This window comes from Pleurodeles waltl, chromosome 7 (assembly GCF_031143425.1).
Source record: "Pleurodeles waltl isolate 20211129_DDA chromosome 7, aPleWal1.hap1.20221129, whole genome shotgun sequence".
Classification (NCBI taxonomy): Eukaryota; Metazoa; Chordata; class Amphibia; order Caudata; family Salamandridae; genus Pleurodeles; species Pleurodeles waltl.
In genome coordinates this window covers 66,822,814-66,849,983 of record NC_090446.1, presented here as the reverse complement: position 1 = coordinate 66,849,983, position 27,170 = coordinate 66,822,814, and the positions used below count along the sequence as shown (strand labels likewise).

Here is a 27,170-nt window from a genome sequence, read left to right as displayed (position 1 = left end):
ACCTCCTTGCCACAGATCTGTTGACAGCTGGAGATGACACAGGCTTCCTCCAAACCTCTATGATAGGCTCTGTAAGAGCATCATTAAACGGAAGCAAAAGATCTGCTGAAGCCAAAGAAGGATGCAGGACCTCAGTTATAATATTAATTTTGACCTCTGCAGCAGGCAACGGAAGATCCAAAAAATGTGCCACCTTCCTGACCACAGTATGGAAAGAGGCCGCCTCCTCCGTAAACTCCCCTGGAGAAGAAAGGTCCCATTCCGGGGAAGTGTCTAGCCCACTGGCCTTGATATTCCCCCAAGGGCTCCACAATCTCTCCTTCCTCCAGCAACTGCCTTTGGTACTCCTGTTCCTCCAAACATCATTTAAAAATGCTGCCGGATCCGCTCTCGGAGCTAGGAAGGCAGGATACCGCTGCTCTCCATGTGGCACTTGTGCCTGTTGAACATCCGAATCCTGCGTCACAGGTGAAAAAAGAGGACTCTCTGGAGGCGCAACCACCTCGAAGTCCAACGGCGCTGGAGAAGCCTGAGGGCTTTGAGGCTGCGGAGTCACAGTAGGACTAACCTCCCACGTTGCACAGTGCTGTCTAGATGGAAATCTGGACCTTGAACAGCTCCGAGCCGAATGACGCAGAGAGTCATGACTACGTCGCTTCTTGTGCTTCTTCGACGAACTGTGAGAAGATGACCTGTGATGGCTCTTATGTCCTTTTTACACCTTAGCCAAAAAGAGTTTGGCTTCTCTCTCCTTCAGAGCCTTTGGATTCATGCTCTGCCAGGATAACACTCCTCAACGTCATGCTCAGAGCCTAAACACCAAAGGCAATCATCATGAGGGTCAGTAAGCGACAGGGGACCCCCACACTCTCGACAAGGCTTAAGTCCCGACTTCCTAGGAGGAGACATTGTAACCAGAAACAAGATTGTAACCAGAAACAAGATGGAACACCTTCAACAGTAGCGAGAGCTAGGAGAAAACCGTTAGCGTCGAAGGCACGGAAAAAAGGGAACTGACGTCAGCACACCGGCGAGGCACGGTGACGTCAGAAGGAGTCGCATCGAGCCATGCAACTGTGACATCCTCATCGACGTGGAGAGCTGGGAAGGAGATTTTCCGTCGGATGCTGGCGCATGGGAGAATTCATAAGGTGATGAATCTACAGGTAGTTGTATCCATCAGAAGCACTGTGCCAGCAACAGTAATAAATTAAAAAGAATTATGGCATCACCATGTATATGGAAATTACATCTCTGATCTGGCCGGCACTTGTTTGTAGGTGTCTATGGTTTGCTGCAAAGAACACAAGTGTTTGATTTCAGCAGAGCTTCTGAGCTGTGAAGGGCCCACTGTGGGTTTCTTCTAGTCCAAGGTAGGCCACTTTAAAATGTTGGCAAGTAGTTAGTTTACGGGGAGCGTCAATGACAATCGTTAGCTACTTCTCTTTAACTTAAGAGAAGCCTATGAGTTGGCAATTCAAGAGTGACAAGTCCATCGGGTGATTATTTGCAACCCTCTTGTTTTAAAATATTGCAGTAAGCCTAAATGGATGGCATTGATGGAAGCAAGAATACAATAAGATATGGAACAGTTTTAAAAGTGTTTAATTATTTCAAGACTACACATTTCCAATTACTTTATAAATATTGTTGCTTTCTGAAAGTTGCTTTAAATTGCACCATTTGATATTTTTGTTTCAAGATTTTCTTAGGGCTACGTCTCCTTCAGTTCCCCTTTGGACAATCTTGCACTCTTGCTTCACTTTTGACACAACACTCATCCACAGCGTTTACGCCCCACCACTTTCAAATGTCATTAGCCGCCACTGATTGTGAGAGTATAATTCATGATGCATCAAGGTGAAGAAGTCAGTAGAAGTAGACCAGTGTTCCCGTTTGGAGAGCAGTCGAAGAAGTCACTCGCGCACTGATTGTTATCTGAATCTTCGCTCTCATATAGTGGAGCAGTTAGGCAGGGAAAAGCTGTGAGTAAAACGTCCATTTTGGGAGCCTTTGCTAAACATGTACACACTTGATAGCGGAAAAAGCAATCTGAGTCCACGTCCATTGTGGATTAAAGAAGTAGTCTCTGCATATCCCAAGACTCAAAACTTCTTCAAAGAAACATAAATTGTAATGTCTGAGCTGAGCCCAATACCTGATGGCAGAAGTATGCAGATCATGTGTGCAGATACAACCAGACATTCTACCAACTACTGATATGTCCTGAACTCTGCAGTAACCAGATCTCAGACATAGCAAGAGTGCAGATGTATTCAGAGACATTCTGTGATCAAAAAGCTAGCCTAAAGAGAGTCCATTTTTTATGTGGCTCTGACCCTACACTTCCTTTTCCCTCACAGGTTTTTTATGAGCTTAATGAGCTTATGTTATCATCCATCTCCCCCACCACCCTCAGATATCTGTCCCTGTCATTCTTGTGCACCAGAGCAGCCAGATTGTATTGGTAGGTACATGGTGTATTTTCCTAGGAAGGAGCCGTAAGTAGCTTTCTGTATCCCTGAAAATGCTGCAAGAAGATTCCCTTCACTTTAGAGATCCTACAATACTAACGCATGAAGCTCAATATTAAATCTCAAATCAGTGCAAAATTTTGTTAATAGGGAAAAATCGCTTCATGCTATGACAGCTTATTCACTAGATCAAGTGTCACAAAATTATAGGGCATACTATAAAATTCAGATGAGTGCTGTTATATATATGTTTTCATTATCATTCTATATCCTGTTGCATTTGTGATTGTAGAGCCATGAGGCAATTTTGTTAACAACCAAGCTGAGCTGCGCCTTGGCATCACAGAAATAAATACTAGTTCTTTGTAAATGCCCAGGACTGCATTTACAAAGGATATGCAACACTATTTTAACATTAGACCATTTAAGTTGATGTACATAACTTCATATTGAGTTAAACTTTCACAGAGTCTGTGCCTAATTTAGAACTCAGCGGATGGGTTACTGCATCACAATGGTGAGAGATATCCCATCCGCTGAAATCTAAATCCCATTATAGCCTATGGGATTTATATTTCGGCAGATGGGATATCTGTCTCTGTTGTGACAGAGAAACCCCTCTGCCAAGTTCTAAATAAGGCCCTCAGTATTTTCTCCATTACTTCTCCTGTGATTGAGAGCCTTAAGAAATGAAAGCTTTTCACTTCACCATTCAGCTCTGTTCTGATGTGCTCTACCATAGCATATGCCCTACTAGTTTACATCTACACAAGCCTGAATTTTGTTTGTGTGCAACCTTACCATATTTTGTTATTTATATGACTCTTGTGCAGTGTGCACCAGAAAATGAAGCAGTAACTAGTTTGTAATGACCCCGTCCTCTTGGCTAATTTATTGTTTCAACTTGAGGTTTATTTCTGACCCAGTGGCATAGGGAACCCCCCACTCTAGCAGCTTAAACGGGTGATGCCCTTAGCTCAATGAGTTGGTGAACTGAGTCCCACTAGAACGTTAATCTGTTCTTTGTGGGCATCTTCAGTGGGCAGGCACAATTCTCATAAAGGCCAGGTTAGGGAAACTATGACAAAGAGATGTGGCCTTTTGGCTGCTGCATTGCGAAGGAAACTAAAAAAAATGTTGAGAATCAGGAAAACAAAGTTCAGGGTACACATTGAGAAAGTAAGCATGAGCGAAAAAGATAAGAGAGGTAGAATTATAGATACATAAAATGCTTAAATAGAGGTAAAAAGAGTGGGTGGGGGTAAAGAAGGGTGAAAGGAAGAAATCAAAACATGAAAGGGAAGAAGGGAGAAAAGGAGAAAGTTATAATTGAAGGGTGGAGGATGGCTAAGTGGCAGAGTGAAAAGATGGAAGATTGAAATGAAGAATGGAAGAATGGCAAGATGGTTGGAAGAGTCAAAAGGACTGTGTAGGAAGTTGGCTTTGTATATTTCAACGTAAGAAATAGTGTGCACAGAGTCCAAGGGTTCCCCTTAGAGGTAAGATAGTGGCACAATTAGATCATTTTAATGCTTTCTTTTGTGGTAGTGTGGTCGAGCAGTAGGCTAATCAGAGGGTAGTGTTAAGCATTTGTTGTACACACACAGGCAATAAATGAGGAACACACACTCAAAGTCTTACTCCAGGCCAATAGGTTTTTGTATAGAAAAATATATTTTCTTAGTTTATTTTAAGAACCACAGGTTCAAGATTTGAAGTAAACACTTAAAATGCAAGGTACTTCACGTAGGTAAGTTAGGAACTTTGAATAAAAGCAATATCATATACAGTCTTTGTAAAAATGGCAATAAGCTATTTTCAAAGTGGACACAGTGCGAAAATCAACAGTACCTGGGGAAGGTAAGTAAAGGTTAGATTGCGAGGTAAGTAAAACAATTATAAGTCTCAGTCCTGGGGCATAGGCAGCCCACCATTGGAGGTTCAAGGCAACCCCAAAGTTACCACACCAGCAGCTCAGGGCCGGTCAGGTGCAGAGGTCAAAGAGGTGCCCAAAACACATAGGCACCTATGGAGAACAGGGGTGCCCCGGTTCCAGTCTTCCAGCAGGTAAGTACCTGCGTCCTCGGGGACAGACCAGGGGGGTTTTGTAGAGCACTGGGGGGACACAAGTAGGCAAACAAAACACACCCTCAGCGGCACAGGGGTGGCTGGGTGCAGTGTGCAAAACAGGCGTCGGATTTTGTATTGGTTTAAATGAAGGGACCCGGGGGTCACTCTAGCGGTGCAGGCAGGCACAGGGGGGGGCTTCTCGGGACAGCCACCACCTGGGCTAGGCAGCGGGTCACCTGGGGGTCACTCCTGCACTGAGGTCCGGTTCATTCAGGTCCTGGGGGCTGCAAGTGCAGTGCTGGTTCCAGGTGTTGGGTCCCTTGTTACAGGCAGTCGCGGTCAGGGGGAGCCTCTGGATTCTCTCTGCAGGCATCGCTGTGGGGGCCCAGGGGGGTCGTCTCTGGTTACTCACGGGCTCGCAGTCGCCAGGGAGTCCTCTCTGTGGTGTTTGTTCTCTGGATGTCGAGCCGGGGACGTCGGGTGCAGAGTGTGAAGTCTCACGCTTCCGGCGGAAATGTGCAGTCTTTGGAAGTTGCTTCTTTGTTGCAAGAAGTAGCTGGTTTTGAACAGAGCCGCTGCTCACTGGAGTTTCTTGGTCCTTTAGTCCAGGGCAGTCCTCTGAGGCTTCAGAGGTCCCGGGTCCCTGTCAGATGCGTCACTGGTTGCAGGTTTTCAAAGTTGGAGACAGGCCGGTAGGGCTGGGGCAAAAGCAGTTGTCGTCGTCCGTCTTCTCTGCAGGCTTGTAGGTCAGCAGTGCTTCTTGTTTCTTCAGGTTGCAGGAATCTGATTTCCTGGGATCTGGGGTGCCCCTAAATACTAAATTTAGGGATGTGTTTAGGTCTGGGAGGGCAGTAGCCAATGGCTACTGTCCTTGAGGGTGGTTACACCCTCTTTGTGCCTTCTCCCTGAGGGGAGGGGGGCACATCCCTAATCCTATTGGGGGAATCCTCCAAACTCAAGATGGAGGATTTCTAAAGGAAGGGGTCATCTTAGCTCAGGACACCTTATGGGCTGTCCTGACTGGTGGGAGACTCCTCCTTGTTTTTCTCATTATCTCCTCCAGCCTTGCTGCCAAAAGTGGGGGCAGTGGCCGGAGGGGCGGGCATCTTCACTAGCTGGGATGCCCTGGGGCGCTGTAACAAAAGGGGTGAGCCTTTGAGGCTCACTGCCAGGTGTTACAGTTCCTGCAGGGGGAGGTGAGAAGCACCTCCACCCAGTACAGGTTTTGTTCCTGGCCACAGAGTGACAAAGGCACTCTCCCCATGTGGCCAGCAACATGTCTGGTGTGTGGCAGGCTGGCAGAAACTGGTCAGCCTACACTAGGATTAGTATCCAGGGGGCATCTCTAAGATGCCCTCTAGGTGTATGTTACAATAAATTGCACACTGGCATCAGTGTGCATTTATTCGGGGGAGCCATTATGGAACTGTGGAGTTTGTGTTTGACAAACTCCCAGATCATATACTCTTATGGCTACCCTGCACTTACAGTGTCTAAGGTTTTGCTTAGACACTGTAGGGGCATAGTGCTCATGCACCTATGCCCTTACCTGTGGTATAGTGCACCCTGCCTTAGGGCTGTAAGGCCTGCTATTGGGGTGACTTACCTATGCCACAGGCAGTGTGAGGTTGGCATGGCACTCTGAGGGGAGTGCCATGTCGACTTAGTCTTTTTCTCCCCCCCAGCACACACAAGCTGTTAGGCAGTGTGCATGTGCTGAGTGAGGGGTCCCCAGGGTGACATAAGACATCCTGCAGCCCTTAGAGACCTTCCCTGGCATCAGGGCCCTTGGTACCAGGGGTACCAGTTACAAGGGACTTATCTGAGTGCCAGGGCTGTGCCAATTGTGGAAGCAAAGGTACAGTTTAGGGAAAGAACACTGGTGCTGGGGCCTGGTTAGCAGGGTCCCAGCACACGTTCAATCAAAACTTAGCATCAGCAAAGGCAAAAAGATAGGGGGTAACCATGTCAAGGAGGCATTTCCTTACAGACTTCTACATGAAAGAGTGAACGAATAGAAGGACTGACACAAAAGTCAAATATTGACGAAGGGATAGTGAAAGGATAGATGGGCGAAAGGATATATGAATGGATTACCGATTACTTTGATGAGTAGATGGTTGAAATGCAAGATATAAATATAAAAGTGTAACAGGATGGATGGAAAAAAATACGGCTGGATGGGTGGAGGGGATAGGTGAAGGGAAGGACAGGTAGATACATGAATAGATGGGAATTAGTAGATGGAAGGGTGAAAGGATGCATGGATGGCAGTATGAAGGGAACTGTTTTAGGTTTGCCCACTTCATGTGCTGTGATTAGAGGTACGGTTTGTGGTTCAAGTGGGGGGTATTTTAGTCTTCTGGCTTCTCCTTTGTTTTGACCTAAATTTAGAATCTGCCTGAACCTCATTTTTACAGCACTACAGGTTAAACCCTTTAAATCTTTATCTGCCTTACGCACCTGTCTTTGCTTATTCATGATATACCAGAGGGAGTACACTTGAGAAATAAAAGTTGTAATACACCTTCCCAAAGTCTTTTTCTATTTGTATGTGGTATTTTAAATCCAGAACCTATTTCCTTTAACTTTCTGCCTCGCACCGTCAACAACGGTTGAATATTTACAGGTTTTTAATTTGTCAATCATTTCTCATATTGTTTCCTCGTATCTGCATTTAGGGGTGTATTTACAAGCCCTATGTGCCACCTAAGCGCCACCATAGCATCATTTCTTTGATGCTAAGGCAGCGCTAAGGTGGCTTTTCTGCCATGCCATATTTAGAAAGTGGCACAACGCTTGCATTGTGCCACTTTGTGACCCCTTGTGCCACATTTCGCCTGCATGAGACGGGCGTTCGGGCTCTAGTGTTACAATGACGCATCCATTATGTTCAAGGGGCCTCCCTGTGCTTTGCTGCACCAACATCAATTTTTTTTATGGCAGTGTAGCAAAGCGCCACAATTTTAACGTTATTGTGCTAAGGATTGCCATGGTGTTCCGTATTGTAAATATGGCACAACCATGTTGTCGTTAGGGGGAGGAAGAAAAGTGGCGCATCATCGATGATGTGCCACTTTCTTGTAATTATGCCCCTTAATGTGCAGTATCTTTTGCCCACCAGTAGCTGCAGCATGTATGATCAACCACTTCAAACCTTGTGAGCTGGTGGTCAAAAGAAAACCTTCTAGTGTTATAGGTTTGACATATATCAAAGTGATAACTGTACTAGCCACTGCAGAATTCTGCTAATTGTAATATGTTGTCAATTTCCTGCTCATAGTGTGTGTCAATGGGCAGTTCCTCTTTTTATGAATAAGCAGATTTAAATATTCTACAAATAGTTCTGGTGTATCTAGCAACTCTATTAGCAGGCGACTAATATAAAGAATTATTATGGTAACATATCAATCATATTTACTAAACGTTTTGCATTGTGCGATTAGCTCCCACCAACCAAGATATAGGTGTGGGTAGGAGTGTCAACATGGTGTTCCTATAGATTTTCCAATTATGTGCAAGCAATGTCTCTAAGACAAAATTGCATTAGACTGGAAAGCATTCTTGTAGGTCACCCTGAGACTTTTAAACTTCTTTCTCGTAGGTACCTCTTACACAGAAACTTAGGGTATTCAGACAGGCATGCGACAGAACATCAGGGAAGGGAGACAAGATGAGATGCTTGAGTTCTATAGTGGATTTGGTCCATTCTACTGTTTCACTTTCTGTCATGTGGTCTTTTAATATCCTCTCTTGCAGGCAGTCTCCCTGCAATGCGGTTTGTCACAGCTGTAGACATGGAGCAGCCAGATTTCGTAGAGCTTGTCTCCCGGGAGTTTTGGATGAGGATCTGGTCAACGGCAAGTGTTTTCACTCAATATCTGCACTGATAAAGTCTCCCTTGTAGAAACCCCCTTTCTCTTTGTGCACTCAAAGCTATTTCCTTTGGGTGGTTGCTAATGTCAATGTGGTTATTTTCTGCTAACTGTCTTATGTGTGTATAATAGCAACTCATGTTTTCATACAGTAGTTGTAGCCATTCCCTACACTTCAACACTTCTCCCTTAAAACAACTGACACCATAACTAAACAATCATTTTCAATGTAACGGGTCTCGCATTTGCTCGAGTTAGAGCTATTAGCGTTGTAAACTCCTAACCAGACTTTTCTCGCCACACAAATTAAATGAAAACAAACGCAGCGCGATCGTGCTATGTAAAATGCAATAGAATTGCGCTATGTAAAATGCAGCATGATCGCACTATGTAAAATGCAACGTGATTGCGCTGAAATTGAAAACATAAAAAACGAGCGCGATCGTGCTATGTAAACCCCAGCGCGATCAAGCTGCGTGGAAAATAAAAAGATAAAGTAGTCTGGAAACCATGCTGAAAACCTTGAGCTGCGTATGTTTTCAGTAGTTTACCGGTGCTATGTAGGTGGGCTAAACACTGGAAAAGGCATGACATATGCATGCCTTTCTCGAATGAAAGCAAGAGGATTTTAAAAGGCAAGCCCATGAACCAATGAAAGTGAATGACGTGACATGGGCATGGTTAGAAGCCCAAAGAGAGATTACAACAGTGGATGGTGCGCTTTGCCCTCGCCCCTAAAAAATAAACATAAGGCAGAGTTAAGGTCTCTATTCAGTGGCACACGTCCAGTAATTCAACAATTAGCCTAGCCTGGAATGCAAGACCACATGCTCTTTGAAGCATAACACGGCGTGTAGAATAAACGATTCCAAGATACATTTAGCTCTTGGTTTTCAGAATTTATTAAAAAAGACTGGGATGGTATTATTCTGAGACAGCCCTCTCTCAACCCATCAGTCAAAAAAAGGTAAGTCTGTTTTACTGGGTGACCCTTGCCTCATTTTACTTTCTGCCTGGAAAAAAGTATCCTGACGGCTGGAGAGAAAGATAATTATAAACGGTTCTTTGTGTGGTCCTCCTTTCCATTTTTTTGGCCTTTCCGTACCACTTTTATATTTAACCTGACACTGGACTAAGAGATATCACAGAACTTTGCTAATTTGTACCAAACTATAGCTATGTCACTCATCCCCATATTGTTAACAGATCTGCACTAAACCTGAGATTCCTGTTCTTGGGCACAACTGACTATTGCTGAATCAGTAAAGTTATTTGCCTATGAGATCATTTTCGCTCCCACCGAATACCCACTCTCCCCACCCTACCTCAGATGTGATGACGCTGAAATGAAGGTTTTACATTTATTAGCGCATAAACGTAGTGCCGCAATAATCAAGTGTGACTTTAACCGAACTAATAAAGATTGTACGGGGACAAATGTGCCCTCAGAGTTGTTTGCCAACATTTATAAGCTTGCTTTATATAACGTGATGTATTAGAATTGTACTAATCTGACATAACCGTAAACGTGTGCCATGATTTGCTTGTTTGAAATGTTTTAACTTAGCATAACTTTAGTGGAGGCTTTGGCCTAGTTGCCTAGTCTCACGGTTTAGATGCTCGTGTTTTTCTAATGTGCTAATAAAACGTGTATTCTTGCTTGAAGCTGTACTTTTCCAGTGAGATCGTTCACATGCTTATCTTTAAGGTTTCGTGCCAGCCTGGCATCTTCTTCTTTGCTCCAAGGTCAATCTGCAGGTGCAGACAATGGAAGCTTTGAAAGTGAGTTAATTGGTAAAATATGTTGCAACTTCCGTTCCCGACTCCAAGGATAATGTATGCCTAGGTAGAAGCTTGTAAATTGTTGTTTTTGATTGGACAATTTGAAGCCAACCTATGAACCCTCCAATGGAAGACCCTACTGGATTTGAACTGTTGTTTATAAAAACCTGGCGCACAAGAAGAAAGCAGCCATTCGCCATTTTAGACATTTTGAGACATTTTGGCCATTACCCATTGCACCCATTGAGGACATTATTGCCCATTGCAGCCATTATGGCCCATCTTGCCGACTTCGTCATTTTGCCATCTTCTACGATGCCAATTGATGTTCGACGCCCTTTTGAATGAGACTTTGATGCTTTCTCTAATCGAGAGAAAGAGACTTTAAGTAATTCTCGCCCTAGAGACTTTAACTTAATTTGCCCCTTTGCATGAAGTAGTAGTTTGTCCTTTTATCTTGCCGCTGTGAGGCAATTGCCCTGTCCACCCTGCCCCTTTGCCCCGTCCCATGCTGATCGGAAACCGGTACCTGTGAGACGAAGACTTCCTTGAATGCTGATTGAATTTGGTAAATATGAAAGGAAATTGTACAATTGCATTGTGTTTCTTTTTAGGTAACCAACTGCTGATTTTTGATAAGAGCCCTAGTTAGGAGTTTTCCAAATCAATGTTGCTAAATTGTTTTTGCATGAAGTCCCACATGCAGATGCTAATTTGAGGTTAGATGAGGATTCATTTGTTGCACGATGCAATTTGAGACCTTGTTATGCTGACTAATGTATGCAATTAGCCCATTACAGATTATAGTTTTAGTGGTTTGCGTTGCTATTATCGAATGCATTGTTATTCAAATGCTGCATAGATTGCATCTTTTTCGCCGTTATGGACAGCTATTAATGTTCATTTACATATATCATTTGGTGTTGAGACACATTTATATCGTGCTAGCTTTGTTAATATAGGGAAATAAATGCATTAACTTTGAATAAACTGGTGTGGTTATTCATGGCCGAAAGGTCATGATTCGCCGAAATGTTTTCTGGATTAATTGTTAAGTGTTATGTTGATCAGGGCATTGCTTATGTTCGTTATTGATTATTGATTTGATTAAATTGATTAATCTCGGGTGAAGAGAGCCCCACTTGGTCAAAAGATTCATAGACCCAAGAGCGTCCAAATACAGGTAATTTATTAGGTCGGAACGCTCTATCAGTAGATGGTAGCAGAGGACGGTTTCGCCCTTTGGGACCCCACTCAAGAGGTAATGGTTTCGCCCTTTGAGACCCCACTCGAGAGGTAACGGTTTCGCCCTTTGGGACCCCACTCGAGAGGTAACGGTTTCGCCCTTTGGGACCCCACTCGAGAGGTAACGGTTTCGCCCTTTGGGACCCCACTCGAGAGGTAACGGTTTCGTCCTTTGAGACCCAAATCGAGAGGTATATGGTGTTGAATTGAAGGTTACGCTCTTTGAGACCCCACTCGAGAAGTATATGGTGTTGAATTAGATTTTTCTTGGGTAAAACAGATTGAGAGAATGATGATGCCCTAAGTCCCCTGCGACTTTCCCGGGATCTCGGAGCTTGCGAATGGAGAGAATGGAGGTGTGGAATCGGCGTTGGCGGTACTAGTGACGGTATGAGTGAAGTTAGGATTTTGCGCTTGCACAGCTTATTGACGCAGATTGTTTGAAAAGGTTGCGAGGATTTTAGAGAATAGCGGAGGTGCGACTCCGAGTGTGAGAGTAGGGAAGTCGTCGAACTTCATGTGCATGTGGCGCTTTGTGCAGAAAAAGGTCCACGTGGTTGTTGTTGTTGAGACGGGCCCTGCGAGGTCAAGAGACTCCGGAGTATGTTGAAAAGTGTATGAGACACTTGTTTTATGTTGTGGTCTGGTCGGTTTAATAGGTTGACCGGGCGTGGTCAACGAGTCGGTACGTGTATTAAGGGAGTGAAAGAAAACTTCGACTTCGGGCTTTGACAAATTCTAAGTGCACTAGAATAGATCATTGACAAGTTGAGAGCAGAGTCTGCGGGTCAGAATTTGCTTGCGAAAGTGGGGACCGAGAAAGATGGAATAACTGCCGAGGCTAGTGAAAAATCCCTAAGGTCCTGAAGCGATTGTGTTACCCTTCCTGTAGTAAACCGACAGATCTGTTTTATTATTATTTGGTTGCTTGCGATACATGCCAGAAGTTGTTACGAGAGGAGCTGAGTGAAGGAGGACAAGCCGCGAGGCTTTGTCAGCCGCAGTGTGTGTGAGTGTGACATCACTAGGAGCCGCGCTGGGATAGGTTGGTTGCAGAGAAGGGTCACGCACGGATTGGACGCAGTCCGTGGGGCTCGATTGGAAGGGGAAAGGCAAGCGAAGAGTATTCCGGGAATTAAAGTCACTTATTTATTACAAACTTTGTGAAATAAAAGACGAGAAAATGAAATTTTTTAAAGCATTAAAGAGTGCGATGAAGGGGGAGTCTTACATTAAAGCGAGCGTAGGAGAGGAGACGCCACCCGAAGGTACACCAGCTTACATTGTAATGGAGGAAAAGGGGGTAGCTCCGTGCCTTTGGCTAAAGCAATGGCACAAGCTGACAGAGAAACATGGGAGCGTAGCGTTCCCGATCCATGGGACATTCAATATAAGGATCCTAGAGAATTTGAGATTCGCGATGTACGACATGAAGGTACCTCCAAGGCCAGCACAGTTTGAGGCTCTAGCGATTTGGGAACTAATGGCTAGACAGCAACAGCAAAAGAAGTTCGAGGCCAGGATAAGAAAGGTAGAAAAGACACTAGCGGACGCTAGGTGGGATAATGCACAGAAGGTGTGGAGGTCAGATATATTGCAGGGGATAAAATTGTTTCCCGCAATTGCTAAGGAAGAAGAGGCGACAGGCAAGAAGGCTACCTGTAAGACAAACAGGAGGTGTTCCAAAGATAGAGAGGACGAGGAAAAGTTGAGGAGAGAAGAAGAGTCAGAGGATGAGGAGTTCATCATGCAATTGCTGAACGACCGTCCACCACCTTATGTAGAGAGAGAGCAAGGTCCAAGTACCAGTTCTGCCCCTCCGGCACCGGTACAGAATAATGAAACTCCCAATTCAGAAATGCCATCGGGATCTAAGGACCCGAGTTTACTGTTCACCCCGCAGATACCGCAGGTTAGGAGAATATATCCAGATGTGCCTATATTGAAAACAGCAGAAAATTATCAGCCGCAGGTCCCAAGGTACTACAGCAGTGACAACAGTACGGGAATGATTCTAGATCCAACCGTAATGGGAGTACAGAATGGTCGCAACCCAACATTGGCACAAGCTGAATCAACCCAGCTTTTGATGCCTCAAAAGCAGATGCAGGGGGGAACCGCACATGCTCAGATGACGGGGAGTCAGACGGGCATGCCGGCAATGAGGACCCATAGTGTGGGAATGAACATGCCTCAGAACCTGGGGAATGGACAGAACCCAGATGCGATATCCCTACCCATTACTGTAGGTCCACCGGTACCTTTGTACATTCAGCCTAACTCAGGTATGAGCGGTCAAGGATCAGTGGTGCAGAATGGGACGGAAAGGAGGTGCATAGAAAACACTCCAGAGACAACTCCGATAGCGGCTCTGCCAACTGGATCTGGGTCCTTGATGGAGTTTAGTCCCATATGTGCTCAGTCAACAGTGGTGAGGTCGAGTCCCCCACTGATGATACCGCTATCATCGAACACTGAAAAGTTGCCGCAACCATCAATGGCAGTCGATGTGAATGCTACACTGATGGGGTTGAATGCGCAACAGCTGACACAGTGGTTCAACAGTCTGAATTCCACACAAAGCTCAGCCAGTGGGAAGGGAGAAGACTATCTGAATAGGGTCAGGTTGAACATGGAAGCAGAAGAATTGGTGGAAGGGACTATGGGTTTGAATAGGTTAGAGTCCTACTTGGAAGAAGAGCTGAGGTATCTATGTCCCAGGATTACGAGAGAAGTGAACAAGGTACATAGAAGGTTGCAAGAAATAGCTGACAAAAACGGGGTTGAGATAGACAAGACAAAACACTTGAGTAGGAGCTAGAGATTGGATTTCGGGACCACAGACTTTGAACACATGAGGTCAGCAGGCATGAAAGTGCACCTTAGAGAATTGCTGCAGAGTGCACAAGTGTGGAGGTGCTTAGACAAATGGGAAAGCAGATGGGCGAAGAAAAAGGAAAAGAGGAAAGACAGTGTCCCAGAGCATAAGGAGAAAAGACCACAGAGTAGTGATGCAATAACCATGTTACCAATGAGGGAGACAGCAGGGGGAAAATTAATACATGTACCGTGGCACAGAAGCGACATTCAGTCTTTTACGGATGATTTTCCCAAACTGAGAGAGAAACCGATTGAATGGTATCAGCAGACTGATAGGTTTGTGAAGCTTGCGAAATGTCTTTGGGAAGACCTGAACACCCTCTTTGAGATTGTGGTTCCGGCAGATTTGTGGGAAGACTGCAAAAGGGCTGTAGGTTGGCCGACAAGTGAACCAGAGAGAGACAGGGATACGGGTGCACCATCACCTATGGTAATGAGCTTGTACTATAAGGTGATTGAGCATTTGAAGACGAAGGTTGCCGCGAAAAATGTGGATTGGCAGAAGATTGATCGAACTGCCCAAGAGGCTAAAGAGTCGATTCATGGTTACTATGAGAGGTTGTTGAAGGCGTTCAAGAACTACAGTGGCACGGAAACAATAGAGGCGAAGGACATGCTTCATTTTGTGTTTAGATTTGTGGAAGGGCTGAGACCAGAGATAAGTCAGATGATAAAGACGCATTTGATTTGTTGGCAGTCCAAACCGATTGATGAGGTGTTGAATTATGCGAAATACTGTAGCGACGAAATTGAAGTGAAACAGAAAAGGTTGAAAGAGAAAGTGATGATGATGCAACTTAAAGCAGCTCAGACAGGTTTGCAAGGGTTGCAAGGGTTCCAACAGCAGATACCGCAGCCGCAGGGAAACATGGTGTTTCAGCCACAGGCGAGAGGCAGAGGCAGAGGAGGCTTTGGGAGTAATGGTCCGGATTTGAACACTGTTGCGATTCCGAATGGTGTGCAGGCAATGAAAAGGGTGATGCCGTGTCACGTGTGCGGAATCGTCGGACATTGGAAACGCGAGTGCCCGATGGTGGTGCAGGAAGGTGCAGGTGTTGGTCAGCAAAACAATGATGTCAATGCATTCCAGACAATGAGGGGACCGAAAATGAGAGGTCCAAACCCAAATTTTCAGACCATAAATCAGCTGCAGGGATTACAGCCCATGCAGCCGCAGCAGATGCAGATGCCCCGTATGCAGATGACGCAAATGCAGCCAATGCAACAGCAGTTTCCCATGGTACCTAATCAGCAAATGCAAATACCTTTGGCACCAGTGAGTCAGCAGCAAGTGATGGTTCCTCCACAGGTCTCGAGTCAGGTGATGAATACAAATGGCACAGTACAACAGTTCCCATTACACAGTGAGAATGGAATAAACAATGTATGGGAGAGTGAAAGTTCAGATGAGGAGGGAAATTGTGTGCTTGCAGCATCCTTGGAAGTTGATCAAAAGGGTCCATATGTGGAGGGAAGAGTTATGGGTCATCCTGTTTCATTCTTGGTTGACACAGGAGCCACACGTTCAACTGTTAGGAGCATTGAAGTACCAAATTTGCCACTCTCAGGGAGAACAGTTCAAGTAGTGGGAGTAGCAAACAGGCACCTGACGAACCCAATCACAGATCCAGTACCAGTCAGCATTGGTAACTATCAAGGGTCACATAAATTTGTGGTATGTGACTCAAGCCCGATAGCACTGTTAGGGAGAGACCTATTGTGCAAATTGGGATGTTCGATTATGTGTTCGAACGATGGAATTAGAATTCAGACGAGCAGTGATGGGGAAGAAGAGGACAGTGTAGAAGGGGATGAGATAGAAACTGTCGATGAAGAATATCCTCTGATTAACCTTTTTCCGATGATAACTGAAGAAGATATTCCAGCTGAATTACGGGAAACAGTAGGAAAGGAAGTGTGGGATATGACAGGAAAAGAGGTGGGATTGGTGAAAGGAGTGGAACCAGTGAAAGTGACCGTAAAAACCCAATGTAACCTTTCTCCAGACCCCACAATACCACATGGCACAAGACACCCTCATGAAAGTCGCCCAACTCATTGACGAGTTTGTAAAACAAGGAGTATTGAAAGAAGTGTTAAGCAGTCCATGTAATTCACCAATAATGGGACTAATAAAGCCGAGTGGAAAGGTCCAAATCGTGCAGGACTTGAGGAAAATAAATGACATCATAATTAAATGCTGCCCTGTAGTACCGAATCCAGCTGTGATAATGTTTCAAATCCCTTGCGATGCCGAGTGGTTCTCAGTCATCGACTTGTCACAAGCATTCTTTTCGGTGCCTCTTCATGAGGACAGCCAATTTCTCTTTTGTTTCAAATTCTTAGACAGAGTTTACAGTTGGTGTCGAATTCCTCAAGGGTTTTCTGAGTCACCGTCAATTTTCAATCAGATTCTAAAGAAAGACTTGGAAGCGTTAGAATTGCCATTCGAGTCAACCCTAGTACAGTACATTGATGACTTACTGATTGCATCTAAGACAGAAAGTGGCTGCACAGCCGACACCATTGCTCTACTGAACCATTTGGGAAGGAATGGACACAAGGTGTCTCCTTCAAAGTTGCAGTTCTGTCAGAAGAAGGTGAAATACTTGGGTCATCAAGTAGAGAAAGGGTCACGGAGAATAATGAAGGAAAGAATAACAAGTGTACTTCAAATGAGTCCACCAAAGACAAGGAGGGAGGTGAGGAAGTTTTTGGGGATGGTGAGCTACTGTCGCCAGTGGATTCCCAACTTCTCAACTCTAGCAAAGCCTTTACTGAAACTGACCCAGAAGGATGCCTTGGATGAAATTGAGCTGAAAGGAGATGAGATGGATGCTTTTATTGAATTGAAAGAATGCATGTGCAGGGCTCCAGCTTTAGGTATGCCTGATTACACAAAGCCTTTCACATTGTTTTGTCATGAACGTGATGCATGTTCTTTGTCTGTCTTGACCCAAGCCCATGGTGGCATAAACAGACCAGTAGCGTATTTTTCAGCTACTTTGGATCCGGTCGCAGCAGCACTGCCAGGGTGTTTGCGCGCCGTAGCAGCAGTTGGTATCAGCCTCACTCAGAGTGAAGGAATAGTGATGGGACACCCATTAACAGTCATGGTCCCTCACTCAGTTGAGATACTTTTGACCCGCTCCCGAACGCAACACATGACTGGAGCAAGACTCACAAGGTATGAAACAATAATTCTGGGCTCACCGAATGTGCAGCTGAAAAGGTGCACTACGTTGAATCCAGCAACCTTGCTTCCCGGTGAAAATGCTGAAATTGAGAACGCTGAAGACGTCGAGCATGACTGCCTTCAGGTGACTGAATTTTGCACAAAACCCCGACCTGACATTAAGGATACTAAGCTTGATGAAAATGACCAAATTGTTTTTGTTGATGGTTCATGTCTAAGAGATGCATTGGGAATATTGAAAGCAGGATATGCTGTATGTACTGTAACAGGTGTCTTGGAAGCGTCCTGGCTTCAAGGAGTCTATTCCGCACAAGTAGCAGAGCTTGTAGCCCTTACAAGAGCATGCCAACTGTCTACATTGATGAAGGTTACCATTTACACTGACAGTCAGTACGGGTTTGGAATTGTGCACGACTTTGGGCAATTATGGTCACAGAGAGGTTTCCTGACCTCTTCAGGGTCCCCAGTGAAAAACGGGGAGAGAATAAGGGAATTGTTACACGCCATTCAGATGCCAGCCGAACTTGCAGTGGTAAAGTGTAGTGCTCATACAAAAGGACAGGACTATGTTTCCTTGGGAAATGCATATGCGGATCAAGTCGCAAGATTTTGTGCCTTGAACTGTATATTGCTAAGGGATGAATGGAATTTGATAAGTGAGCCAGAGCTCGAACCAGCTGAAGCATTTGCCTTGAAGGTCGTGGATACATTGGATGAACTAAAAGCATTACAGAATAGCGTCAGGGAGGATGAAAGAGCTTCCTGGATTAAGTCACAATGTACAAAGAGAGAAGATGAGTTATGGGTTTCAAATGAAGGAAAATTTGTTTTACCAAATAGTCTCTTATCGCAGCTAGCGCGGTTCTATCATGGGCAGGCTCACCTAGGGAGAGATGCCATGATAAGATTGTTCAAAACTGATTGGTTTAACCCCAGATTCCGTCAAGTTGCAGAAGCAGTTTGCCATTGTTGTGTCATTTGTCAGCAGATGAACCCAGGAAAGGGAACGGTTGTGAACGTGAGCCACATTGGTAGGGCGGGTGGCCCGTTCAGCAGAATGCAGATGGACTTTATTGAGATGCCTGTGCATGGAGGTCTGAAGTATGTGTTGGTGATTGTGTGCATTTTTAGTCACTGGATTGAAGCATACCCCACACGTAGAAATGACAGCCTTACAGTTGCAAAACTATTGTTGAGGGAGTTGATACCACGTTTCGGATTCCCGATCTCTTTAGAATCGGATAGAGGAAGTCACTTCAATAACGAGGTGATAAAGTTACTTTGCGCAGCGCTGAACATTGAGCAAAAACTGCATTGTAGCTATCGCCCTGAAGCCTCAGGACTGGTGGAACAAATGAATGGTACACTGAAATCAAGAATGGCGAAAATATGTGCATCGACAAATTTGAAATGGCCTGACGCATTGCCTTTGGTGTTAATGTCAATGAGAAACACCCCTGACAGAAAGACTGGATTGTCCCCGCACGAAATTCTCATGGGCAGGGCCATGAGACTTCCTGCAGTTCCCGCAAACGCGCTTTTGAATATTACAGATGATATGGTGTTAGACTACTGCAAAGGTCTGGCTGACGTGGTTCGCTCTTTCTCTCACCAGGTGGAAGCAACCACCTTGCCACCGATCCAAGGTCCAGGACACACACTGAAAGCAGGTGACTGGGTCGTGATAAAGAAGCACGTGAGGAAGTCGTGTCTGGAACCCCGTTGGAAAGGCCCTTTCCAAGTGATCCTGACGACCACTACCGCTGTGAAGTGTGCGGGAGTTCCCAACTGGATTCACGCCAGTCATACAAAGAAAGTGTTGTGTCCCACAGATGAGGAAGTTGAAGCGCTGAAACTGCCAGTACCTGATAACAAAGTGCCGAGCGCTGAGACAGAGCAAAACAGAACTAGAAGCGAACAGGCAGAAATAGAGGAGAGAGAAATATTCTCTGAGGACGAAACAACCGATTCACTTGGGGAAGACCAAGGAGAAACCTCAGACAGCGACGAAGCAGCTGAAGGTAACAAAGAGCCTGAAGCAGCTGAAGGTGACAAAGAGCCTGAAGCAGCTGAAAGTGACAAAGAGCCTGAAGCAGCTGAAAGTGACAAAGAGCCTGAAGAAAGTAACGGTGACAAAGGGCTCGAAAGAGGTGAAGAAGCAGGAGAGCCTGATCAGAGGAGGGCTTTCCCAGAAGCAGACGGTACAGAAAAAGAAAAGGAAAACCTGATTGACTCCCCAGAAGGAGGGGACAAGGCAGAACAGAACGAAACTGTTCAAACTTCTTCAGAAGAGATCGCAGGTCCATCAAGTGGACACAGTGCAAGGAGAAGACCAAGTATATCACCAGTAAAACTATGAACTAGAGAAACGTTGAACGACAGTGAAGGGCCAAGAGTGAAAGAGAAAAGAAGGGAAGTGTATGTCGTGGTACCAACATCAAGTGAAGGAAAAGACTTGGCCAAAGAGGAAAGTACCAGTGAGGCAGAATCAAAGAGAGATGCAAAATTGAAAAGGAAAAGGATACCAAACAGGAAATATTCCGGTCCAGAATGGGCATATGTAGTCAATGACGATTGGACCGACGAATTTGTATCTCTTAGCCTCAAGAACGAAGAAGAAGAGATACCAATAGAAAAGAAAAGTTTTATGGACACTATTGACTGAAAAAAAAAAAAAATGATAAATGACATTGCTTGCTATAATATAACGTGATACAACCAGCTGAGACATTGCTAAACCGGATGAGACATTTGCTAACTTGATAAGACTTTGATAACCTGATTGACTCTTAAACCCGATTTGAGACAACGTTGCTAACTGATAAAAGACTGAGTTATTGCCGAATTGAGACAAATGCTGCTAACCGATAAGTGACTAGGCTCCTGAAGAAAACTGTGTGAACATTGCGCTCGTTCAGCTTTGTAACTAATTGCTAAATTGTTTCTTTATAGGTGCTTCTAGCTCTCTGATTCTATACAGATCATGACTAGGTACGCTACACAAAACAGTAGAGTGAAATATTGTAAATATGCGTGTATAGGCTTGATAACTGCATGTGTACTAATAATAATGGCAATAGTGCTTGCAACGCGTGGTAAGGGTGAGAATGAGAAAATTGATGCTTCTACTTCTGCTCCTGTTACTGTCACTGAACTAACCGCATTGAAAAGACTAGAATTAGATGAGAGACACTTGCATGATAAGAAGGAACTTTCGTATAATGTTTTCTATCGCCTACTAACAGAATATGTTGAGACTATGGATGCGAAAGATTGTGTACACAGATACTGACATCGGTAACGGAAGGGGTGACTTATCACCACATGCCTCTTACATATGGGATTACATGTAGTTTAGTAACTTCTAGATTTTATGGTCAAACTAACATACAGTATTTTTACTCAAATTATGATGTTACCTTTGCATATGTTCCTATAATAACGCAACTAAGCCAGATTGCTAAAGATTGGGATGCTAAAATAATGAGGGAATTTTTCGAGCCAATGCAACCTTTTGAAACAGCTCACGCTCATAGGGAAAATCTTACCTGCTCGCTCACTGCAGTGGAAATAAGCTTTTTAGATCGCACAGATGATAGAAGGGCACAAATGAATGCGAAATTAGAAAAAGAGCTAAGTAAGAGGACTTCAGTAGATAATTATGCTTTTGCCGCAATAAAAACACAAGGAAAAATAGCTTTAGACGCTTGGCATGTAGGGAAATTTTGTATATATCGTGGTGAATCTTATTATGATAACATTTTCGTGGGAGCGAGTGAATGTAAACATACGTTTATCTTTAAGGCCAAATGGACATTCATGCTGAACGGACTTGACCCTGTCATACCTGGTGTATATTACATTTGTGGGCATAATGCCTATTATCGTCTTCCAAAGGGATGGTGGGGGAGATGTTATTTGGGTATAGTGTTCCCAAAGGTTTATCAACTGGATGACCTATCAGTGATTCCAAAGACGTCTGGATCTCATCGTATTCAGAAAAGAGAGACCGCAGCTGCTGTGGTAGGAGATATATTTGGAGCCATGATTCCTTCATTGGGAGTTGTGTTGAATTCCATCAAAATAAGAAAGTTGTCTACTATAGTGGATAACATGTTGACAAAGTTTTCAGGTGCTATAATCCTGATGGATGCTGAACTTGCAGCGGAAAGAGCTATGACTCTTCAAAACAGGCTTGCCCTAGACATTCTTTTAGCAAAGGATGGCGGCGTTTGCAAAATGCTTGGTGCGCGTCACTGTTGCACGTAAATACCAGACAACAGTGTGAAGATTAAAACAATGCTTGCAAATCTAACAAAAGAGAGTGCAGACTTGAAAGAATTGAAAGAACCAGGAGTTTGGGAGAAGGTTGGAAAGGGAGTTGCCTCAGTGGGAAATTGGCTTGGTGGCATTTGGAATGGAATATTACTAAAAATAATACAGGGAATACTAATAGTACTAATTTGCATCTTTGGGATTTGGGGAATAAAGAGGGGAATACTAATGATCATGGCAAGAATTAAGAGAAGGAAGGAAGAGAAAATGATGAAAAGAATGGCGGAAGAATACAAGGCAAGAACAAGGGGAACTAAAAGGCAAAGAGAACTGACAGAATTTTAATGGAATAAAATTTGTGGGAATAGTTTTGTGTGATGACAAGTAGTCATCAGAGGAGGGATTGATGACGCAGAAATGAAGGTTTTACATTTATTAGCGCATAAAAGTAGTGCCGCAATAATCAAGTGTGACTTTAACCGAACTAATAAAGATTGTACGGGAACAAATGTGCCCTCAGAGTAGTTTGCCAACATTTATAAGCGTGCTTTATATAACGTGATGTATTAGAATTGTACTAATCTGACATAACCGTAAACGTGTGCCATGATTTGCTTGTTTGAAATGTTTTAACTTAGCATAACTTTAGTGGAGGCTTTGGCCTAGTTGCCTAGTCTCACGGTTTAGATGCTCGTGTTTTTCTAATGTGCTAATAAAACGTGTATTCTTGCTTGAAGCTGTACTTTTCCAATGAGATCGTTCACATGCTTATCTTTAAGGTTTCGTGCCAGCCTGGCATCTTCTTCTTTGCTCCAAGGTCAATCTGCAGGTGCAGACAATGGAAGCTCTGAAAGTGAGTTAATTGGTAAAATATGTTGCAACTTACGTTCCCGACTCCAAGGATAATGTATGCCTAGGTAGAAGCTTGTAAATTGTTGTTTTTGATTGGACAATTTGAAGCCAACCTATGAACCCTCCAATGGAAGACCCTACTGGATTTGAACTGTTGTTTATAAAAACCTGGCGCACAAGAAGAAAGCAGCCATTCGCCATTTTAGACATTTTGAGACATTTTGGCCATTACCCATTGCACCCATTGAGGACATTATTGCCCATTGCAGCCATTATGGCCCATCTTGCCGACTTCGTCATTTTGCCATCTTCTACGATGCCAATTGATGTTCGACGCCCTTTTGAATGAGACTTTGATGCTTTCTCTAATCGAGAGAAAGAGACTTTAAGTAATTCTCGCCCTAGAGACTTTAACTTAATTTGCCCCTTTGCATGAAGTAGTAGTTTGTCCTTTTATCTTGCCGCTGTGAGGCAATTGCCCTGTCCACCCTGCCCCTTTGCCCCGTCCCATGCTGATCGGAAACCGGTACCTGTGAGACGAAGACTTCCTTGAATGCTGATTGAATTTGGTAAATATGAAAGGAAATTGTACAATTGCATTGTGTTTCTTTTTAGGTAACCAACTGCTGATTTTTGATAAGAGCCCTAGTTAGGAGTTTTCCAAATCAATGTTGCTAAATTGTTTTTGCATGAAGTCCCACATGCAGATGCTAATTTGAGGTTAGATGAGGATTCATTTGTTGCACGATGCAATTTGAGACCTTGTTATGCTGACTAATGTATGCAATTAGCCCATTACAGATTATAGTTTTAGTGGTTTGCGTTGCTATTATCGAATGCATTGTTATTCAAATGCTGCATAGATTGCATCTTTTTCGCCGTTATGGACAGCTATTAATGTTCATTTACATATATCATTTGGTGTTGAGACACATTTATATCGTGCTAGCTTTGTTAATATAGGGAAATAAATGCATTAACTTTGAATAAACTGGTGTGGTTATTCATGGCCGAAAGGTCATTGTTCGCCGAAATGTTTTCTAGATTAATTGTGAAGTGTTATGTTGATCAGGGCATTGCTTATGTTCGTTATTGATTATTGATTTGATTAAATTGATTAATCTCGGGTGAAGAGAGCCCCACTTGGTCAAAAGATTCATCGACCCAAGAGCGTCCAAATACAGGTAATTTATTAGGTCGGAACGCTCTATCAGATGTATCAGTACAAACAAACAACAGAAGACTAAACATGCAAAATGTCTGCCAGATGTTAGGGGAGTTCGTCATATCATGGCACGCTGATCTGCAAATAAACCATTTACGCCCCATTCATATTTTTCCATGGCTCGACTAAATATCAGAGTTTGTCAGGTTGTTCTTGTTTGATCACCTGCATTCTGCTTCAAAGCCCAGGCCTCGATGACTTTGGAGTACGATCAAGTCTGGATGGTAAAAGATAAAGTAGCCAACTTCACTTCAAAGCACAGTCTACTTCGAAAGACTAAAGATCAGTCATTGGACACTTATGCTAAGCAATACTGAGTTCAGAGCTTTGCAGAAGGATTAGCCATTCACAAAATACCAGACCCACCGAAGATGTTTTTTTGAAGGCTAAAAACGGGCAGGCTCTGAATTATTATGAGAAAAAATCGCGGAAAACTCGTTTAGCTAGACGCACAGTAAAAAAAGGCATCACATTTTATAAATTACACATGATTCACGTCCCAGCTACAGAAATAAACAGAATAAGATTACCTGGAAATGTAGGTGTTAACGGCCCATATTTTAAACAGTACAGCTCAGTTTTAACCCAACCAAACAAAGTGTTTGCATTAGTTTATCAGTCAAAAACAGAAATCTATTAAATACATTGCTGCTTGTGGAATTTCAGGACAATTCACTTTTTATACTTTAGTTAGACTTTTGATACTCTAAACAGGAGGAAAAGGATTAAAAAGAAGAAAGGATGGATTCAATTAATTATCACTGACATAGACCACAAAGTTATCGTTTGATACAATAAACAAAAATGCCCATTTCACATCATCTGTGTATGGCTTAAAATACACACACAGGCAAACTGGTGGTATATTTTACTCTACAACCGGCTACAGCCAAATATAATCCACCAGCCACAAATGTGTGTGTATATACTATGTACTTATGTGACATAGATGGTATTAGTCACATCTGACGGACTGAGCGGTCTTGTGTACAGATGTGAATCTCTGCTGGCCAGAAAATGCATGCAATGCCTGCCAGAAATCCTTGGGACATGATGCGGGTGGTTGGAGTTGGGCATAGCGCTCACTTTTCTCATTGCAGTATATTAAGGGGCAGATTTATGAAAAGTGGCGCTGCACCTAGTGCAGTGCCACTTTTCTTGCGTCCCCTAACGCCACCATGTGTGCGCCATATTTAAAATACGGGGCACCATGGCGGTAGTCCTGGGTACTTGCATCATAATTTTTTACGCTAGTCTGGTGCTTTACAGGATTAGCGTAAAAAAATTCTGATGCTAATCCTGCAGAGCACCCATAGGTCTACTGAAAAAATTCGGAGCCCCCTTAAATGCCTGCTCTTAGCAGGCGTTAAAAATGGCAATAAAAATGTCATTTTTCTGACCCCTAGCACTGGAATGCCCCCCTTGCATACATAATGCCTAACACAAGGGGTTACAAATGCAAGCGTTGCACCACTTTGTAAATATGGTGCAGTGTTTTTAGCCTTCCAGCGTCACATCAGTGTAAAAAAATTATGCTTATGTGGTGTTGGAATGCCGCTAGGTCCTCTTAAATCTGGGCCTAAGTCTTTATGCCAGTTTACGATATTAAGCAAAATAATTCAGTCCCATAATGGCTACATATCTCCTAGCCAGAAGATAAGTTATGTCCACATATTTACAGACCATTTTAGGAAAGTCAAACACACATCCCAGGAGTTCACAAATGGGGCTGGTTCAGCCTGTAACTCCGTCATAATTGTTAAGCCTTTAAAGTCTAAAAATGTAGCCACTGGAGGACACCCCCACACTAAATGCAGGAAATCAGCCTCAGTGTCTCCGCAGCGTATGCAGCTAGCATGTGGGCTGTGCATCGAGCATTTTAGACCAGCGGGGATTAATTCAAACATTTCATCCATCACTTTTTTATGGATTGTTCATCCTGGCTTGTATTAAGCAGATGTGGTGGAATGAGCATGGCATATTCATTATAAAATTCAATTGTGAACCCACCACTCCCAGTCTGTACCATGCCTAGACACTGATGAGGTGTTAATTTGGAAATATTCTGATGTTGCTGTTCAGACCTCCTCCCAGAAAACAGGATCCCGAAGGCCATCAAAAGGAAAGCGTCCATGTCTGTGGTGCCTGTAGTTGGTCAAACCTTTGAGTGAACGCAGTATTGGGGTCTGGCATGAGCGAGTCCTGACCAGTGGGTTCAGAGTCACAGCCCACATGTTCAAATCTTAGGGGTTAGCCAATAATCGTTTTGTGATAGATACTTCTTAACCAAATAGCAAAACCTATACTCTTGGATTCCGGGATTGCAGGTTTGCTAAATGTCAATCAATTTACATTGCGTGATAATTTGATGGAGCATTTTTGGGGCATGGGAAAGGTGATGGTGGGTGAGAGGCAACCTGTTTGGAAGTCTAAAACAAGATTAAAATTTCTCCTTCACCCCAAGATATTGCTCCCATTGGGTTTAATTTCAAGTCAGAGGCTATTTTAAGGAACAAAGTGGGTGAGACAATGTTGGGCCCATAAGTATTAATGATTGTGATTGGGGTTTCCTTTATGATTCCATGGACAAGTTAACGGCAAACTTTGAAGTCACCCAGCACACACTGTTAATTGAGTCCCTCTTTTCAATATGATGACTTCACCCCTCACATAGTTGGAGTATAACGCATAAAAGAGGTGGTTACTCCATTTTGATGCAAATCTATATTCAGATTGGGTTGTGAGGTGTTCTTCTTGCAGGGCAACATAAATGTTGTGGTGGTAAGGACATGTGTAGCCTTCTGTGTGTTGTTGAAGCATCTAATGTTTCAGGTAATGATGACATTAATTGTATAGTTATGTGATGGATGCGTTATCAGAGACATATTAGCACAGTCAATTTGCTCATATCCACAACGTGTATGCAGTAAAATTAAATGTCTATTTGATGCTCTTCGTCTTTGAATATATGACCTATGAATAGCTAGGAACTGTCCCATTTTGCCCCCCCCCATTCACACCAATTCCCAAATGATAAGTTGTTGTTACCCAACCTTAGAAAACTGTGGCTAGTAAGCATGGGGGTCCAGTAGACCATTCCCTTGTGTCTCCTCATATACAGCTAAAGCAATAGATATTGAACCATTGTGTTGTAGTGATTTTGCAATCAATACGTTTTAACCGGTGCAAACAATCGACTGATATATATTCACAATCACCAGATTATGAGTCCATGTGTGCAAATTGTTATTGGCACTAAAGGCTACAGTCACAGTTTCTCATTGTCCACTTGCCTT

At 43.7% G+C, this 27,170-nt stretch overlaps 1 protein-coding gene across 1 annotated transcript in view; it reads left to right on the top strand.

The window, feature by feature from the left end:
• The window catches only part of LOC138303647 (glutathione S-transferase kappa 1-like), a 295,766-nt gene that overhangs the window by 134,693 nt on the left and 133,903 nt on the right, over window positions 1-27,170 (top strand). Inside the window, exon 4 of the mRNA XM_069242948.1 lies at window positions 8,304-8,404. Within this exon, the coding sequence (XP_069099049.1) occupies window positions 8,304-8,404 (101 nt within the window). The remainder of the gene's footprint in view (window positions 1-8,303; window positions 8,405-27,170) is intronic.